General features: G+C 36.8%; 1 protein-coding gene across 9 annotated transcripts in view; it reads left to right on the forward strand.

Moving 5' to 3' along the window:
* DLG1 (discs large MAGUK scaffold protein 1) overlaps positions 1-18,036 on the forward strand; it is a 263,904-nt gene extending 245,868 nt beyond the window's left edge. For 8 of the 9 annotated variants that reach the window (XM_023728734.1, XM_023728733.1, XM_023728736.1 and 5 more), the window contains 3 exons: positions 5,780-5,889; positions 14,624-14,715; positions 15,699-18,036. In XM_023728734.1, coding sequence (XP_023584502.1) covers positions 5,780-5,889; positions 14,624-14,715; positions 15,699-15,805 — 309 coding nt within the window. In that variant the 3' untranslated portion in view covers positions 15,806-18,036. The remainder of the gene's footprint in view (positions 1-5,779; positions 5,890-14,623; positions 14,716-15,698) is intronic. The other variant, XM_023728737.1, reaches the window with a different exon arrangement.
* The last annotated feature ends 1,330 nt before the right edge of the window (positions 18,037-19,366 follow it).

Genomic DNA, 19,366 nt, shown 5'->3' on the forward strand with positions numbered 1-19,366 from the left:
GGAATCCAACTGATTTTTGAATGTTTATCTTGTATCCTGCTACTCTGCTGAATCTTTCTATTAGTTCCAGTAGATTTCTCGCGGAGTCTTTCGGGTTTTCTAGACACATGTTAATTTTTATAAAAATAGCTTATAAAAAGATTTTTGAAAGAAATTAAGATACAGAATAGAAAAACCGAAAATCTGAAAAATTAACACAATAGACAAACCATTAGCTAACCCTATTTGTTAGAAAAGAAAAAAATCACAAGTAATTGAAATAGGAAGTGACAAGTGGGAAAATAACCATTGAAACTATATGAAATCAAAAGATTACTTTGTCCATCTTTACGTAAATAAATTTGTAAACTTAGACAAAATGGATAATATCCTAGGAAAATAGTTTATGAAAAGTGACCTATTAGTGATGGAAGAATTTCTTTAGAAGAAATAGAGAAAGTTATCAAGGAACTACCCCACAAAAAAAGTAGCAGGCCCAGATGGTTTCACAGAGGAATTCTACCAAATCTTAAAATGTTAGATAGTCCTAAAGCTCCATCTTTGACAGAATTCAACATGTTTCCCTGGGGGAAAATTCAAGAATACAGTGATTGATGTTATTTAAAAAAACAAAAAGAATATAAGGATTGACACAACTAGAGGGTGCCCAGCTACCACCACCGACTGCTCTGATAGGAATCACAATAGAGGGTCCCGGACAGAGCTGAAAAAAAAGTGTAAAACAAAATTCTAACTCACAGAAAAGACGAGAATAATTGATCTGACAGAGACTGGAGAAACCCCAAGAGTATGGCACCTGGACACCCTTTTAACTCAGTACTGAAATCACTCCTGAGGTTCACCCTTCAGCCAAAGATTAGACAGGCCCGTAAAACAATAATACACATAGCTCAGCCATGTGTATGAGCCTAAATGGACACAGCTGCCCAGGGGCAAGGATGACAAGGCAGGAGAGGACAGGAAAGCTGGACAAATGGAAATGGGGAGCCCATGGTTGAGAAGGGGAGAATGTTGACACATCACAGGGTTGGCAATCCATGTCACAAAACAATATGTCTATTACTTGTTTAATAAGAAACTAATTTGCTCTGTAAACCTTCTTCTGAAGCACAGTAAATTTTTTTTAATTTTATGGAATAATTTGTCCCTATGTTGAATAGGAAAAACAAAAACAATTTTAAAAAAAAGCATGAGGGAAAAAAAAAAAAAGAATATAAGAATTGAAATGAATGGATGGATAAATAAATTCTTAATTTTAAATCTTAAATGAGAGAAACACTAGAGGCAATTTCATTATGAACAAGGCAAGGAGGCCCAATACCTGTACTACTCTTCAGCGTTGTACTAGAGGTATTAGTGAGTGCTGATAAGATGAGAAATCAATTAGAGGCATACGAAGTGCTCAGAAAAAAGTAAAGCTGTCTGTTTGCAGTTGATATGATAGTATACCTGAAAAACCATGCAGAATGAATTTTAAAAGGAACGACTGTTGTAAAGTAAAAGACTAGAGTAAGGTAGCAGTATATAAAATTAAATGCAGAAGTCAATAGTCTTCGTATACATAAACAATAACCATTTAGAGGATACAATGATAGAGGAAACCCCACTTATAATATAAGAAATAGAAGATAAAATACTTGATAAGAAATATATATAAAGAGAAAAAATATATATAAAGTTTTATGAGGAAAAGTGTAAAACACTCCTTAAAGACCCAATAGTAGACTTGAACAACTGGAAAACCCACTGCCATAGAGTCCATTCCGACGCATCATGACCCTGTAGGACAGAGTAGAGCTGCCCCATAGGGTTTCCAAGGCTGTAATCTTTATGGAAGCAGACTGCCACATCTTTCTCCCACAGAATGGCTGGTGAGTTCAAACTGCCAACCTTTTGGTTAGCAGCCCTTTCAGTTAGCAACTGGAAAGATATCCCGTATTCTTGGCTAGGACAACTCAATATTATAAAGCTATCAGTTCTAGGTTAATTTATATGTTAAACACAATCCCAGTAAAAATACCTGCCAGTTTTTTTATGTAGCTAGAAAGTTAAATTGAAGTTCTTATGTAGGAATCCAGGACAACACAAAAGGAATAGCTACAGGGATTCTAGCCCTACTGGATATTGAAGCATACTATAAACTCTTTTTCTTTAAAACAATGTGGTACTGGCACATGAATACATAAACCAGTGAAGTAGAAATAAGAGTCCAGAAAAAGACCCAAGTATGTATGGAAATTTATTACGTGATAAAGGTACCATCTCAAATCACTGGGGCTTTTAATAAATGGTGCTCGGACAACTGGAAGAGTTAAATTAGGTTCATACTTCACACCATACACAAAAATAAACTCTAAATGGAACGGGCTATAAATGTTCAAAAAAATAATGCAATTGCCTGAAGGAAGCATATAACCTGGGCTTGTTGTTGTGTGCCATGGAGTCAATTCCGACTCATAGCAACACTGTAGGACAAGAGTAGAACTGCCCCCTTAGAGTTTCAAAGGAGCATTGGTGGATTCGAACTGCCAGCCTTTGGTTAGCAGCCTGAGCCCTTAACCACTTCGCCACCAGGGCTCCAACCTAGGCATAGGGAAGAATTTTTAACCATGAATCAAAATCCAGATGCAATAAAAGAAAATATTGATGAATTTGACTAGGTAAAAATAAAAAACTTCTGTATGGCCAAAAGATAATCAAAAAACACCATTAAAAAAGTCAAAAACTGACAAACTAGGAGACAAATTTTGCAGATAAAGGGCTAATATTCTCAGTATATAAAGAACTCTTGAAAATTGAGGAATGGAGATGAAAAGCCCAATAGAAAAATGGGCAAAAGATATGATAATTCATACAAAAATAAGATTAAAATGACCCTTCTGCATAATATATGATGCCTAACCTTACCTATCAGATAGGTAAAAAAAAAAAAAATTATGGAACAACATTCTTTTCCTGGTGGAAATGCAAACTGGTATAATCTTTTATAGAAAAATTTGTCTGTAATCTAGCAAAATTATGTATGCATCTACCCTTCGACCTAACAATCCCAAAGATACCCCCCAACAATACAAAATTACATGTGCACAAGGGTATTCATTGCAGCATTGTTTGTAATTGTCAAATATTGGAAACTGTTTAAATGCTCATACATAAAAGAATGATTGAATAATGTACTTTATACCAACACAATTGAGTTCTGTGAAGCCAAGTGTTTATGAACTGCTTACCTTTTGTGTAAGAAAGGAGAGGAAATGAGAAAATATACATCTATTTGCTCATTTGTGCAAAAGGAAATACAGAAAGGATAAATCAGAAACTACTGAGATTGGTTACCTTCAGAGGAACGGGAATTGAGAATGAGATAAGAAGGATGGAGGTATGGCATTTCTCTGAGTATACCTTTTTGTATAATTTTGGCTTTTAGAATTGTGTTAATATCATACACTCAAAAAAAATAAAAAATAAAGTCAACAAATGAGTAGGAGGAAAGGAAAATAATATACAAACAGAAACTAAATGAACCTAACTATATTTCAAATGAATAATGTAACTGCTTTGAAGAGAGATGGAGAGGAGAAGATTTAACCCCAGTAGTTCTTGAACACAGGCTAAAGACAAAAATATCTGTAAACAAATATTGAACTCTAATCAATTAGTAAGTACATTTTTCAGAATGGTATGGGCTAGCAATTCTGAAGCTACTTGATGTATAGTCTAGAAATGAGCCAATAAGTAAATATATTGACAGTAGTGGTAGCCAAGTTTTTCACTGTCAGAGAAGAAGTTTATAAATACAGAAAGCGGAGAGTAGAGTGAACTCTAGTATTGGCTTAGAATTAGAGATACAAAGATGAATCCATGAATTTTAATATAGATGTAGTGTTTGTGTGTGTGTGTATACAAAGTTTCTTTGTCCACCAAAAGGACATTAAAACAGTGACACCTCAGTAAGCAATGAGAGCAGCCCTAGTGGCTCAGTGGTTAAGATCTTGGCTGCTAATCAAAAGGTCAGCAGTTCAAATCCACCAGCCGCTCCTTGGAAACCCAGTGGGGCAGTTCTACTCTGTCCTGTAGGGTTCTGTGAGTCAAAATCGATTCCGTGACAGTAGGTTTGGTTTGGGTTTTGGTAAGCAATGAGAATCTAATTCTCAGATCTTGGCTTCTAAACCCCGTTCTCCATTTAAAAGATCCAGGACTCCTTGGAGAAATGGCTGACTCCAAGGCTAGGGCTGGGAAGATACGAGATGAGCCTAGAGAATCTTCCTGTGCCAGAAAGATAAGTGTTCAAAGAATGAGGAGGATATGTCAGAAAGAAACAGGAGCCAACTTGTAGGGTCCCCCACTGGCCAAATCAGAGATAATTTGAATATCAGAATAAATAATGATAGTAACTGATTATAGCACATAGAATAAAATAAGAACTTAACAGTCCATAATGATATAAATGGATGAATAAATAAATCAATAGGTAGAGGGGAGAATGCTTTACCATACATTAGAAAGTCAGCTAATAAAGGTGTAGAAGGAATGATGAAATTAGAAAATCTCTTTTGACAACTACCATGGTAATAATTGTTTCAGGCAAGAATTATCAGTGTTTGCTGAAATTAGTGGGTGAAAATTTGATGAGAAACAAGATATTTACATTCTCAGTATATCTCCCCAAAAATACTTACCAGTTACAAAGGGAAAAATAGTAACATTACAGTGGAGAAACCTGCAGACAAAATCTTAAACAAGTGATCAAAATGACATCACCAATAATAAGACAAATACATGTCATATGCCTCCTGTTATGATGGACTGAGAAGGACACAGCATCACTTCTGTGGTACTCCTGCCAAAAATGTGTAACCTGAATTCTGATAGAGAGCATCAGGCAGACCCAGGTTGATGCATAGTCTCTGAAATGAATGTCCTGTACTCTTCAAAAATGTCAGGATCACAAAAGACAAAGACTGAGGAACTGTCCAGATTGACGGACACTAAAGAGACATAAATGCAATGTATGACTCTGGATTGGAACGTGGACCAGGAATTTTTTCCTCTTGCAGTAAAGGACATTAGATGGTTGACTAGAATTATACTGTAGTAGTGTAAGAGATTTGATTGTTTTTAGGAAATACAGGGTAAAGAAGCTTTGTGTCTGTAGTTTACTCTCTGCTATTAGATACATACGGAGAGAATGAAAAATAAAGCAAACATCATAGATTGTTAGTATTTTAGTGTCTGAGTGACCGGTATGTGGGAATCCTCTATATTATTTTTACAACTTTTCTGAAAGTCTAAAATCATTTCAAAATAACAAGTTTTTAAAATTTTTAAGCAATCATGTAAAATATTAATATCTGGTATAAATAGGCAGTGGGTACATGGGTGTCATATGTTTTATGAAATAATGGTTATGGTGAGATGGTAATTTGTGGTCCTTTTTTTTTTTAAATATCCTTTCTTGGCAAAATAAAAGATAGCAACACGATATTCATTACTAAAATCCATTTTGAAAGAACACTGGTCTCTGAAATCTAGGAGTATGGGAAGTGTGTTTTCATTCCTTTTTAAGTTTAATATTTGATAATGGTAAAATTATTCATAATCATTGTCTTCATTTCTTTTTGCCCTTCTAAAACTTGCTAACATAAATGACCAGTTTGCTTACAGTGAACAAGGATCGAAACATACCATAATCCAGATTTTGTACCTGTAATAAATGTACCATTGGTATAATTGAAAAGACTTGGTTCCCATGTTTTTGTTCTTCTTCCCCCTGTTTTAGGGCAAACACTGTATCCTCGATGTGTCTGGAAATGCCATAAAGAGATTACAGATTGCACAACTTTACCCAATCTCCATTTTTATTAAACCCAAATCCATGGAAAATATCATGTAAGTGTAAATGTTTAAGGTACAACCTCTAAATACAGATCCAGTCTCTGCCACTTATTAGCTTGAGTAATTTATTTACCCTCCCTGCATCTCAGTTTCTTTATAAAATAGAGTTGGTTTGAGGATTAAATAAGCTATTATCATATTATTTTAAATTATATTAAAATTGCTATTATCTTATTACTAAGGTATACGGTAACATGTATTAGAACTTTATGTTTAAATAGCCACATGTGGCTAGTGGCTACTGAATTGGGCACTGCAACCCTCCCATTGAGAATAAAAGAATATATAACTAGTTACCTAACAGATAGGTAGACAGAATGGAATTTAAAAGAAAGAAAAGACAGAAGGAAGAGAAGAAAAAAGAAACCTAGAACAGGCAGGGCAGATAGGATGCAGAGATAGTAAGATGGTATAAATGAACCCTAATAGAGTTAAATATTAGACTAAAAGGTCCAATTAGAAGACAAACATTGTCAGGATGGATTATGAAATAAGTAAACAACTGTATGTTGCATTCAGGAGACATAAAAGGATATGGAAAGGTTGAAAGTAAGATAATAGAAAAAGACATACCATGGAAACATTAACCAAAGCGAACTGCTTCTGTATGACTATCAAAGTATACTTTAAGACAAGTATTACTAGAGATAAAGAGGGACATTTCATCAAAATAAAAGGTTCAACCCACCAGGAAGATACAATATTTATATATTTGTATGCATTTAATAGCATAGTCTCAAATATATAAAGCAAAAATTGACAACTATACAGAAAAATAATTCCACAATCATAATAGGATGATTTTGACACACCTGTCAGTAAATGATGGAATAAAACCAACAAAAAATCAGTAAGAATATAGAACAACAAATTTAAAAACTTTACCTAATTGACATATATAGAACACTGCACTCAACATCAGCAAAATACACATTGATTTCAAGTGCACGTGGAACAATTACCAAAACTGATCATCTGCTGAGCCACAGATTTCAAATTACTGAAAACAAATATTCTCTAACCACAGAGAAGCTAGAAATCAATGAAAAAAAAATAACTATGAGATTTATACATATTTGGAAAGTAAGCATTATACTTATGAATAGGTCAAAGAAGAAATCACAGTGTAAATCAATAAATGTTTTGAACTAAATGATAATGAAAGTGTCACATTTGAGGGATGTAGCCTTGTTGAAAGAAAATGCAGAACTTTAAATAGGTATATCAAGCGCCCCCCCCAAAAAAAAAAAAACCAAACCCATTGCCTGGTGTTGATTCCAACTCATAGCGATCTTAAAGGACAGAGTAGAACCTGCCCCATAGGGTTTCCAAGGCTGTAATCTTTATGGAAGCAGACCACCACATCTTTCTCCTGCAGAGCAGCGGGTAGGTTTGAACTGCTGACCTTTCAGTTAGCAGCCAAGCACTTAACCATTGCACCACCGTGGCACCTTTAAATATGTATATAAGAAGTGTGGAGAGTCAGAGATCTTGAGAAACTAGAAAAAGGTTAATCATTTATACACAAAGAAGATAGATCAGAAATAAATTAATAGAAACAAACACAGTAGAGAGTATCAACAAAGCCAAAATATTTTCTTAGAAAGCACTAATGAAGTTGATAGGCCCATTATAAGAACAATCAAGAAAAGAAAGAAGGCATAAATAATAATCAGGAATGAAAAGGGGGACATCACTGCACATCCAGTAGACATTAAAAAAGGTAACAGAGGCAACTCAGTAGAAAAATGGGCAGAGAACTTCTCAAAAGAGGATATTCCAGTGACCAATAAAAATGTCAGATGTTGCTCAATTAATCATGGAAATACAAATTAAAACTGCAATGTGATGTAATACTACCCGCGGACCAGGATAACTAAAATGAAAAAGACACAAAATACCCAGTGTTGGCAAGGATATGGAACAACTGAAACTTACAACATTGGTAGGAGTGTAAATTAGTACATCCACATGGGGAAACTATTTACAGTATCTCCTAAAGCTCAGCACACACACAACCTGTAACCCAGCAGTCCAATTCCTAGATGTATACTCAACAGAAAGGCTAACAAATGTTCACCGAAGACATGTGCTAGATTGCTGACGGGTACTATTCAACATAACCAAAAACTGGAAGCTATCCAGATACCCATCAGCAGTGAATTAGATTAATAAATCATGACATATTTACACAGTGAAATATTCAGCAATAATGAGCATGAACAATCTTCAGCTACACACAAAAGTATGGAAAAATCTCACAAACATAATTTGAGTTTAAAAAAAAAAAAAAACCCAAACCCAAAAGTATATACTCTGATTTTATTTATATAAAGTTCAGGAACAGCCAATTAATCATTGTTTATACAAGTCTAATAGCAGTTACCCTATGAGACATTGTTAGTAGAAGTCTTATAGAGGTTACCAAAGACTTACTTATGCTCATGCAGAATCTATGTATAGACCAAGAGGCGGCGGTCGTTAGAACAGAACAAGAGGATACTGTATGATTTTAAAGGTGTGCATCAAGATTGTATCCTTTCACCATACTTATTCAGTCTCTATGCTGAGCAACCACCACTTGTCTGTCAGTTTGCCTTACTGTGGTGGCTTGCGTGTTGCTGTGATGCCGTAAGATATGCCACTGGTATTTCAGATACCAGCAGGGTCACGCATGGTGGACAGGTTTCAGCAGAGCTTCCAGACTTTGATAGACTAGGAAGAAGGACCTGGTAGTCTACTTCTGAAAAAATTGGCCAGTGAAAATCTTATGAATAGCAGCGGAACATTGTCTGATACATTGTCAGAAGATGAGCCCCTCAGGTTGGAAGGCACTCAAAATACAACTGGGGAAGAGCTATCTCCTCAAAGTAGAGACGACCTTAATGACATGGATGGAGTCAAGCTTTCAGGGCCTTCGTTTACTGATGTGACACGACTCAATATGAGAAGAAACAGGTGCAAACATCCATTAATAATCGGAACGTGGAATGTACGAAGCATGAATCTAGGAAAATTGGAAGTCATCAAAAATGAAATGGAACACATGAAGATTGATATCCTAGGCATTACTGAGCTGAAATGGACTGGTACTGGCAATTTTGAATAAGACAATCATATGGTCTGTTATGCCAGGAATGATAAATTGAAGAAGAATGACGTCACATTCATCGTCAAAAAGAACATTCCAAGATCTACCCTCAAGTACAATGCTGTCAGTCATAGGATAATATCCATACGCCTACAAGGAAGACCAGTTAATACAACTATTATTCAAATTTACACACCAACCACTAAGGCCAAAGATGAAGAAATTGAAGACTTTTACCAACTTCAGCAGTCTGAAATTGATCAAACATGCAGTCACGATGCATTGATAATTCCTGGTGATTGGAATATGAAAGTTAGAAACGAAGAAGGGTCAGTAGTTGGAAAATAGGGCCTTGGTGATAGAAACGTGCCAGAGATTGTATGATACAGTGTTTCAAGACCAATGACTTCATTGCAGATACCTTTTCTCAATGACATAAGCGGCAACTATACATGTGGACCTTTCTGGGAATCAAATCAGCTACATCTATGGAAAGAGACCATGGAGAAGCTCAATATCATCAGTCAGAACAAGGCCAGGGGCCAGCTGCACAACAGGCCATCAATTGCTCATATGCAAGTTCAAGTTGAAGCTGAAGAAAATTAGAGCAAGTCCACAAGAGCCAAAATACAACCTTGAGTATATGCCACCTGAATTTAGGGACCATCTCAAGAATAGATTTGACACATTGAACACTAATGACCGAGGACCAGACGAGTTGTGGAATGACATCAAGGACATCATACATGACGAAAGCAAAATGTCATTAAAAAGACAGGAAAGAAAGAAAAGACCAATATGGATGTCAGAAGAGACTTTGAAACTTGCTCTTGAACATCAAGTAGCTAAAGTGAAGAAATGAGGTAAAAGAGCTGAACAGAAGATTTCAAAGAGTGGCTCAAGAAAACAGTATTATAATGAAATAGGCGAAGACCTGGAGTTAGAAAACCAAAAGGGAAGAACATGCTTGGCATTTCTCAAGCTGAAAGAACTGAAGAAAAAATTAAAGGCTTGAATTGCAATATTGAAAGATTTTCAGGGAAAATATTGAATGACATAGGAAGCATCAAAAGAAGATGGAAGGAATACACAGAGTCTCACTGTACCAAAAAGAACTGGTTGACATTCAGCCATTTCAGGAGGTAGCATATAATCAAGAACTGATTCTGTTGAATGAAGAAGTCCAAGCTGCACTAAAGACATTAGCAAAAAACAAGGCTCCTGGAATTGACAGAATACCAATTGAGATGTTTCAACAAACAGACGCAGCTCTGGAGGTGCTTGCTCATCTATGCCAAGAAATTTAGAAGACAGCTGCCTGGCCAACCGACTGGAAGAGATACCTATTTGTACCCATTCCAAAGAAAGGTGATCCAACAGAATGCAGAAATTATCGAACAATAGCATTAATATCAAATGCAACTAAAATTTTGCTGAAGATGATTCAAAAGCAGTTGCAGCAGTACATCTGCAGGAAACTGCCAGAAATTCAGGCCAGATTCAGACGAGGATGTAACACGAGGCACATCATTGCTGATGTCAGATGGATCTTGGCTGAAAGTAGAGAATACCAGAAAGTGTTCACCTTTGTTTTATTTGACTTCGCAAGCAAGGCATTTGACTATGTGGATCAGAACAAATTATGGATAACATTGCAAAGAATGGGAATTCCAGAACACTTAATTGTGCTCATGAGGAACCTGTACATAGACCAAGAGGCAGTCATTTGAACAGAACAAGGGGATACTTCGTGGTTTAAAGTCAGGAAAGGTATGCGTCAGGGTTGTATCCTTTCACCGTACTTACTCAGTCTGTATGCTGAGCAAATAATCTGAGAAGCTGGACTAGGTGAAGAAGAGCGTGGCATCAGGATTGGAGGAAGACTCATTAACAACCTGCAGTATGCAGATAACACAGCCTTGCTTGCAGAAAGTGAAGAGGACTGAAGCACTTACTGATGAAGATCAAAGACTACAGCTTAAACCTCACATTAAAGAAAAGAAAAAATCCTCACAATTGGACAAATAAGCTGGATCATGATAAACGAATAAAATATTGAAGTCGTCAAGGATTTCATTTTACTTGGATCCACAATCAAAGTCCATAGTAGCAGTAGTCAAGAAATCAAAGGAAGTATTGTATTGGGGAGATCTGCTGCAAAAGACCTCTTCAAAGTGTTGAAAAGCAAAGATGTCACTTTCAGGACTAAGGTGCGCCTGACCCAAGCCATGGTATTTTCAGTCACCTCATATGCATGAGAAGACTGGACAACGAATAAGGAAGACAGAAGCCTTTGAATTATGGTGTTGGTGAAGAGTATTGAATATACCATGGACTGCTAAAAGAACGAACAAGTCTGTCTTGGAAGAAATACAGCCAGAGTGCTCCTTGGAAGCGAGGATGGTGAGATTTCATCACACATACTTTGGACATGTTATCAGGAGGGACCAGTCCCTGGAGAAAGACATCATGCTTGGTAAGGTAGAGGGTCAGTGAAAAAGAGGAAGACCCTGGACAAGATGGATTGACACAGTGGCTGCAGCAGTGGGCTCAGACATAGCAACAATCGTGAGGACCAGGCAGTGTTTCGTTCTGTTGTACGTAGTGTTGCTATGAGTCGGAACCGACTCAACGGCATCTAACAACAGAGGTTCCCCTTTGAGGGTAAGGTTGGTGACTGGGATTAGCACACCCTGATTCTAGGGCACTGGTAATGTTCTATATCTTGAGCTAGGTTCAAAGTATGCGAGTATGTGTAAGTTTGTGAAAACTTATCAAGCTATATACCCATGATACTGCTCCTTTCTGAAAATTATACTTAAAAAAAAAAGTCAATAAAAATGTTAACAAGATTAAAAAGAAATGGAAAATCAAAATAGTCCTCTGTCTGTAAAGAACTTGAATCTATCATAAAAAGCCTTTCCACAAATACAACACTAGGCTGAGATGACTTCCTGAATTCTACCAAGTTAAGACATACCCCATCTTACACACATTCTTCCAGGGAAAACAAAAAGGAGGAGTGCTTTTCGTCTAATTTTGTGGGCATTCATTTGATACCAACCTGACAAAGACTTTACAGGAAGGGAAAATGACAGGCCAATCTTAATCATGCATATAAATGCAAAAATCCTTACCAAAATATTGGCAAATTGAATCCAGCCATTAATTTAAAAAAGAAAAGAAAGAAAGAAAAGAACTAACTACCACAAATTCGAGGCTGGTTGAACTTTTAAAAATCAGTTAATGTAGTACATCTCATTAACAGATTATCAGAGTAAATCATAGTATCATTTTCTTAAATGCAGAAAAAGCATTTGACATCCATCCATGACAAACACATTTAGCAAACCTAGAAATAGAAAGGAACTTCCTTAATCTGGAGGTCATCTACAAAAATATCAAAACAAACGTCATACTTAATGGTGAAATATTGAAAGCTTTTGCATGGATTTTGGGAACAAGCAAGCATGTCTGCTATCACTGCTTTTCTACCAGATTGTACTGAGGATCATAGTTAATGAAATAAAACAAAAAAGATGTAAGGGTTAAAAGGAAGCAATAAAATTCATCATTCACAGGCTGTATGATTATATATGTAGAAAATACAAAAGAATCTCTAGATAAATTAGTAGGATTTTGAAAAATGAGTTTAGCAAGACTTCTCAATACAGTCATCATACAAAAATAAACTGTATTTCTACCAGCATCAGATGATTAGAAAATGAAATTTTTAAGAGACCATTTTCATCCTCCCCCCATGTGAAGCCTCTCATGTCTGTCATCAGAAGGCTCGGCCTTGGGCATAAGCAAATTAGCCCTGCCAGGACAGTAGGTAGTTTTACCAGAGCTCTCTGAGTGCCTCCTTCCCTGCTCTCACTGTTAAAGTGTCTGCCTCTGTTGGTATCACTCTCAGCTGTTAGGCTCCACTAATCGCAAGCCGATTGGTCTGTTTTTGATGATGCTCTGGGGAAAATTGCTTCACAATCTAATCCTGTTAAATCTGTGCCCCTTTGCAGAAGTAGTTTTTGAGGCCAGTATTTGAGTTTGTCCTGACCTCAGGAAGGCTCTTCCTAACCTTCTCTTTGGTTCTCTCTGGTAAACTGGCTGGCCTACAGTTTAACTTGTTCCTCTCATGGAGCTACCAGTCTCCTCTTAAATGGCTAACCACCAAAATCTCCATTGTTTTTGAGAACGCCCTTAGGCTTGAACTTCCCTGCACTGTGTTCTAAAATCAGTTCCTTTGGGAAGAGCTTGATTCAGAGCTCTCTGTTCTTTGGCCTGCCTCTCCCACTGTACAAAATGTTTGAGTTACTGTGCCAGAGCTAGTGGCGGGGATAGTAGCCCAGTTCTCTAGGAGTTACACCCCTACTTTCAAGGAGGGTGCTGGGTGGGAGCGGCAGCGTCTGTTTTTCTTGGCTTGCCTCTTCATAGAACCTCTGTTTTATGCGCCAGCTAGAGAGAGAGCAATTAGACCCCCAGTATGTTTGACCCAAACTAAAAAAAACAAATCAAACCCATTGCCGTTGAGTCGATTCTGACTCAGCGACTCTATAGGACAGAGTAGAACTGCCTCATAGAGTTTCCAAGGAGCGCCTGGTGGATTTGAACTGCTGACCTTTTGGTTAGCACCTGTAGCACTTAACCACTAAGCTACCAGGGTTTCCATTCTTAGCCCAACACTCTACATTTGGGGGCTCAGTGGAGGAAGGGAGCCCCCAACCTTTCAGCCACACTCGCCTGGGATTTAGCCTCTGTAACACAAAGATGGTAGGGAAGAGAAATACTGGCAGCCTGCCCCTCCTGGCGACACCCATCCTGTGACTGGGAGCTGTAAGGAGAGGGAACCCTGACTTCTTGGCCTTATCCACCTGGGATGGTGCTTCCGTCACATCCAGCTGGCGGGCAGGGGAGGGAGTGGGTTGTGGCTCAAGTGCCAGAGACTCATTATTCTTACCAAGATTTAGTAGGCTTTCTTGCATAAATGTTTTCTCCTTTGCTGTGTGCCCTTAGGACATTTCCAGAGACTTTAAATGGAGCAGGTCCACAGAGTTCCTTACACCAGCATTCTGGAAGTGGGTCTCAAGAGTACCTTTTTATAACTCTGTGATAGAAAGCCATTCAATCTCAAGCCTCGCTGTTTTCAATGGCTGAGCGTTCAGACCTTCCAAAACTGCCTAATGTGTCACTGCACAGCCAGAGCTGAAAGAGGAAATCTAAAGCATCACTTAATATAAAACATTTGCATTTAGCTTTATTATATGAAAGAGCTTTGGTGAAATATTTACCAACACTAATTATGCTTTGCTGACACTATAGTTTGAATTATATCCCCTGAAGAAACAGTCATGGTTTGCTCATACATGATGCTTGCTTCTGTGTGTCAGGCTATATTCTACATGCTTTACGTATATTATACTTCTCAAAAACTCTGTGAAGGTAAATGCTGTTAGTATCCCATTTCATAGGTGAAGAAACTAAGGCAGAGAGTGGTTAAGTAACTTGCCCAGGGTCCGACAGCTAATGAATAATGAAGTTACAATTTGAACATATGTTTTCTGTATCTCCTCTCTTGTCATCTTTTTTTAAGAAGCATTATAATGTAGTAATTACCAGTTTCTAAATTTATTTGCATAGGGAAATGAATAAGCGTCTAACAGAAGAACAAGCCAGAAAGACGTTTGAGAGAGCCATGAAACTGGAACAGGAGTTCACTGAACATTTCACAGGTTGGCATCGTGTGTGCTGGTACCTTTATGGTCAGAGTTTGCTCTGAAGCCACGTGCTCTGACACACAGAAATGGGCTTGGGACTATGGCCATATCTACCAGTAGTAACTAATACTAGCATTTTCAGAATAAATCTTAAGGTCTGTGGTTTTTTCTGTAGGAAATTCATCTAGCCTAGGCAGGGGTGATGGGAATTTTCTAAACTTAGTGTTTTTAGGTTACTCAATAAGGCTATGTGAACAGAGAAAATATAGATTCAGACTTGGTTTCTTCTATATACTCTGATTTTTCTCTTCTCTTTTATACATTTTGATCCATTTAAAATATTACTTCTTTAAAAAGAAAAAAGTATGCAGCAGTTCCCAAATAACTTTCCCTCGTTCATGTTGTCCTTTAAGTTGTTCCGTAGGTATCTTTGGACAGATTGTTGCTGTTAATTTTAATTGTCTCTAATCACTAAAATGCCAGATGGTGTATCTTAGTTCACCTGTATTACAGCACCTGACAATTACTAGCATACTGAAGAAAAGAGTATCAAATAATCCTTTATCAGCTGTTTGTCCCTAAAATCCTACCCCCAAAAATAAAGCAAAAAAGTAGCCATGCTCTGTACTGTACCCATTTTGTTTGTTTTTTTTCTTTTCCCTTGTATATACTTATGGAGAAATTAGGAAAGTTATAGAAATACTTATATAATTTTTTTAAAGAGTAAAGATAATACATGCTCAGGTGATTAATAAAACAATAAGACAAGGTAATAATCACCATAATCTCAATTTTTGATCAGTTTTCAAAACAAAATTGTATTATACAAATAGGAAAATTAATGAAACAGGCAGTGTTTTCTAAGTAAATAATATAAAAATGGGTGACTCTCCCTGGATGAGTAACTCTCTTTAAGATTTAACTTCTACTGTTTCACTAGTAATTGTAATGGCAAAGATAGACAATGGAAGTTTCTGATTTTGTTTCTGTCATTACAGCCATTGTACAGGGAGATACGCTGGAAGACATTTACAACCAAGTGAAGCAGATCATAGAAGAACAGTCTGGCCCTTACATCTGGGTTCCAGCAAAAGAAAAGTTATGAGGACTGATGTTTCTCTGTTTCTCTTTTCCAGTCTCATTTCCTTTATTTGACACTTTTTTGCCCTTTCTTTCTGGAGTCTGTCTTTAATCCTCCTCCATGTGGAACCATATCCCGCTCATCATGGTCTGCAGGTGCACTCACATTTGACATCTGATGTCTCCTTCCAGTTGCATCATCTGTGTTATCTTATGTCACTATTGGTTTGTGGCCATTTTTCAGAACTGAAGATGGAGTGGCCTGGCCAGCTATTAAGGTTTTGGGGAGACGGGGAAATTGTGGTAAAATTCCTTAATGTTTAAGGGAAAGTAACTTTAAGAGATTTTCAGGAAAGCTTTATATACATTCTTTTCAAATTTCAATAGAAATGGGAGAACAGTGGTCTTAATCAGTGATTTAATAAACTTTGAGCAGCTATGCACGTTTAACTTTTTAATAGCATGGTTTGGCCAGTGAGTTAGCTCTCAACTCCTTTTCTGAATTGACTTCTATTATCAAAGTAAATATTTCATTACGACAAATAAGGAAAATGTTTTTTAATTTCAAAATCAGTGTCTGAATTAACTTTCATAATTTCACAAGGGATATTCATTTCTCATAAGAGTTCTTCTTGAAGTCTGTTATTGTTTGAGATTTTTTTTCTCCCATACATTTGCTAGGAATAACAATGTTCAATTGATTTTAATCTACTTGTGCAACACTCTAGTGTCTTACAGAAGTTGTTTATAGCGAATGATCATCGTATTTTCTGAACTGAGGCCGTATTAGGTGCTAGGGGGTGCTTGCCTTTTACATGGAAAGTGAGAAAATTTCATAAACATAAATATAGACAAAACAGACTCTACAGTGGTGATGTAGTAATCATTATGGCAATGGAAAAGGAGTCCAATTCATAGCCTAAAACGTTAAATGTATTCTTAGGGGTCAGATTTTAATGAATATTTTACCCACAATAACTGCCTATTTTGTTATAATAAAATATATATATATATATAAATATATATAAAACTTTCTTTAACTAAACTAACTATGGGAATTATTTTCTTTACATAGTTGCACACACACGCGCATATATATATATTTAAAATATATTTTTTCTTTTGCCACCTACTCCTAACTTTTTGTTTTGTTTTGTTTTGTTTATAAATTAAATTGATTTAGAGTTTATCTTTCCTTAATCATGTGAACTGAAAATAGGGGTACGGTGGTTGTGGGGAGAAACCTTTGGGGGAAATTAGATTACAAGTAAAAGTATGGGCATGTTCTCCTCTTTTCTACAAAAGTTTTCAAATGGTTCCTGTTTTTTGTTGTTGTTCTTGTGTTTTGGGTTTGGTTTCAGTCCTCCGCCTTTCCTTCCAGCCCTCCCCCCTTCACTAATAGGAAAACAGGCAAAAACTCCACTCACGTGTGTGTTTCCCCTCTGACTGTACACCTTTCATCTCACGTAGCTGCTCTGCACTAGAGTTGCACACATCTTGGTGCTGAGCAATCATAAGAAATTTTAGTGAAAGGTAGAAATGACTTCAGAAATCAATTTCTCTGGTCCTTTACATTAATAATATTGTTTGGCTTCCCGTTGCTTTTTGAAGTTGTTTATTAAATATGTGTTTTTGACAACCTCCTCATTATATAATGTTTCTTAAAATGAGCACTGGTTTGTGAACAATTATCAACAGTATCCATTCCATTTATGAGAAAGAGGAGAACAGCTAATAAACTTTATTGTAAAATTTATATGTTGAGTGTGTCTTGATTCTGAAAGAAAACATCATTTTACAAGCTAGTGTTTTCTTGGAACAGTTGGGTACATCATGTAATTTATCATCTGAATTCAAGAGCCATTAGGCAACATAATAAAAATGTTTGGGTTTTGGAATTGAGTATGGTGACACATTGAAGAATATAATATTGCCGTTACACTAAATGTAGTGGGCTATTGCCAAACATGAGCATACTAAAAAGGAAATTGTAGAATGATTTTAGGAGAGTCCCAGAAGTCACTTTGCAGCAAGATTTCAGCGTAAGCCGTTCTGAAGTATTTTCTGAATAGTCACATTATAAAATATCAAGCAGTTATAAAATGTTTATGTGTTAAAATATCTTTGTCACACTGCTTTCTGGATATCCTTGTTAAGTGATTTTTTATAATACTGACTTTCATGCAGCTTTCTATATTGTATAAAACCAAAAAAAAATCCATTGCTGTTGAGTCGTTCTGACTCACAGCAACCCTATAGGACAGAGTAGAACTGTTTCCAGGGAGCAGCTGGTGGATTCAAACTGCCAACCTTTTGGTTATCAGCTGAGTTCTTAACCACTGCACCACCAGGGTTCTTTCTAGATTGTGTGGTATACTTCAAGTGGCTGCTGTGTAGTAGTACTCAGCAATTAGTGATTTTATTATTTATTAAAATTATTAATAAAATTACCAATTGCTGAGTACTGCTATACGGCAGTCACTTTAAGTATACTATTAATATTAAAAAGAAATTTTTTTTTGAGGTGTTACTACTAGTCCCATTGTGCGGCTTAAGTGAAATCACTTTTCCAAGATGATTTAGCAAGTGCTTGAGATACATAGATTCCTATCCAAGTCTCTCTGCCCCGGGCCCCCATTCTTTCCTATACACCATGCTCCTCATTTTTCAGCCTTATAAGGCACCATGAGTTTACATTAGCTAGTTTCTGTACCCCTTTACAGATAAGGAAAGAGATGGAAGTCCTTGCCCAGAGTCAATCAGTGAGGACAAACTCATAAAAGAAGCCACTCCCACCACAGCTCAAAAGGGTTTTCCTGGGCAGGAAACAAGTCAGCCCGTCACTGTCACAGTGACATACAAAGATAAACCTCTTTAGAATTGGAACGGTATTCATTAGAAAAAAGTCTGCTATTCTAACACAGAATTCTGAACTAGCCTGTATTTTTAATATGTCTCTTAATATCCTTATGTTAGCAAAAAGAAAAAATGCCTTCGAATGTGGCTACACATTTCTGGTTACTTTCCTGTCCACCCAGGGCTCTGCCCTAAACCATGGAAGGAAGCAGACTTGCAGAGCTCTGTCGGCAGAATATGCTCTGGTTAGTAAATCCCTGCTAAACCACTGTAGTATTTAAACTCCAAAGATGGCAATTTGATGGCATTTGTTTTCTGAAGTATTAGGGCAAACAGTTACAAGAGTCTCTGGCCTTGAACATTCATAATTTACAGGTGGTGAAATGAAACCCCAGGATACTCTGCAAATCCAGAGCCAAGAACATGACCTTTAACAGCTGGCTCCTGGAACAGTGGTTTTTCTACCACTCCAGCTCCTTTTCCTCCCATGCTGGGAGCTGAAGTTAGTCAGTCAATCCCTGGAGGTTTGAATTACTGATTAGAAGAAAGTATTAATACCAGTAAGTGAATGATTTTAAGGTGTTTGAATTTTGAAAGACATCAAGTATGAATGTCATTTTTCTGACCCAAGTTTAAGTCATCCGGTATCTTTGTCCAGTGTAAGATGCCATCTCTCCAGTGCTGTCACTGGCTTTGGCAACAGTGTACTATGATATAAAGAAAGTGGGTT

The sequence above is a fragment of the Trichechus manatus genome, unplaced genomic scaffold (genome assembly GCF_000243295.1).
Source record: "Trichechus manatus latirostris isolate Lorelei unplaced genomic scaffold, TriManLat1.0 scaffold00026, whole genome shotgun sequence".
Lineage (NCBI taxonomy): Eukaryota > Metazoa > Chordata > Mammalia > Sirenia > Trichechidae > Trichechus > Trichechus manatus.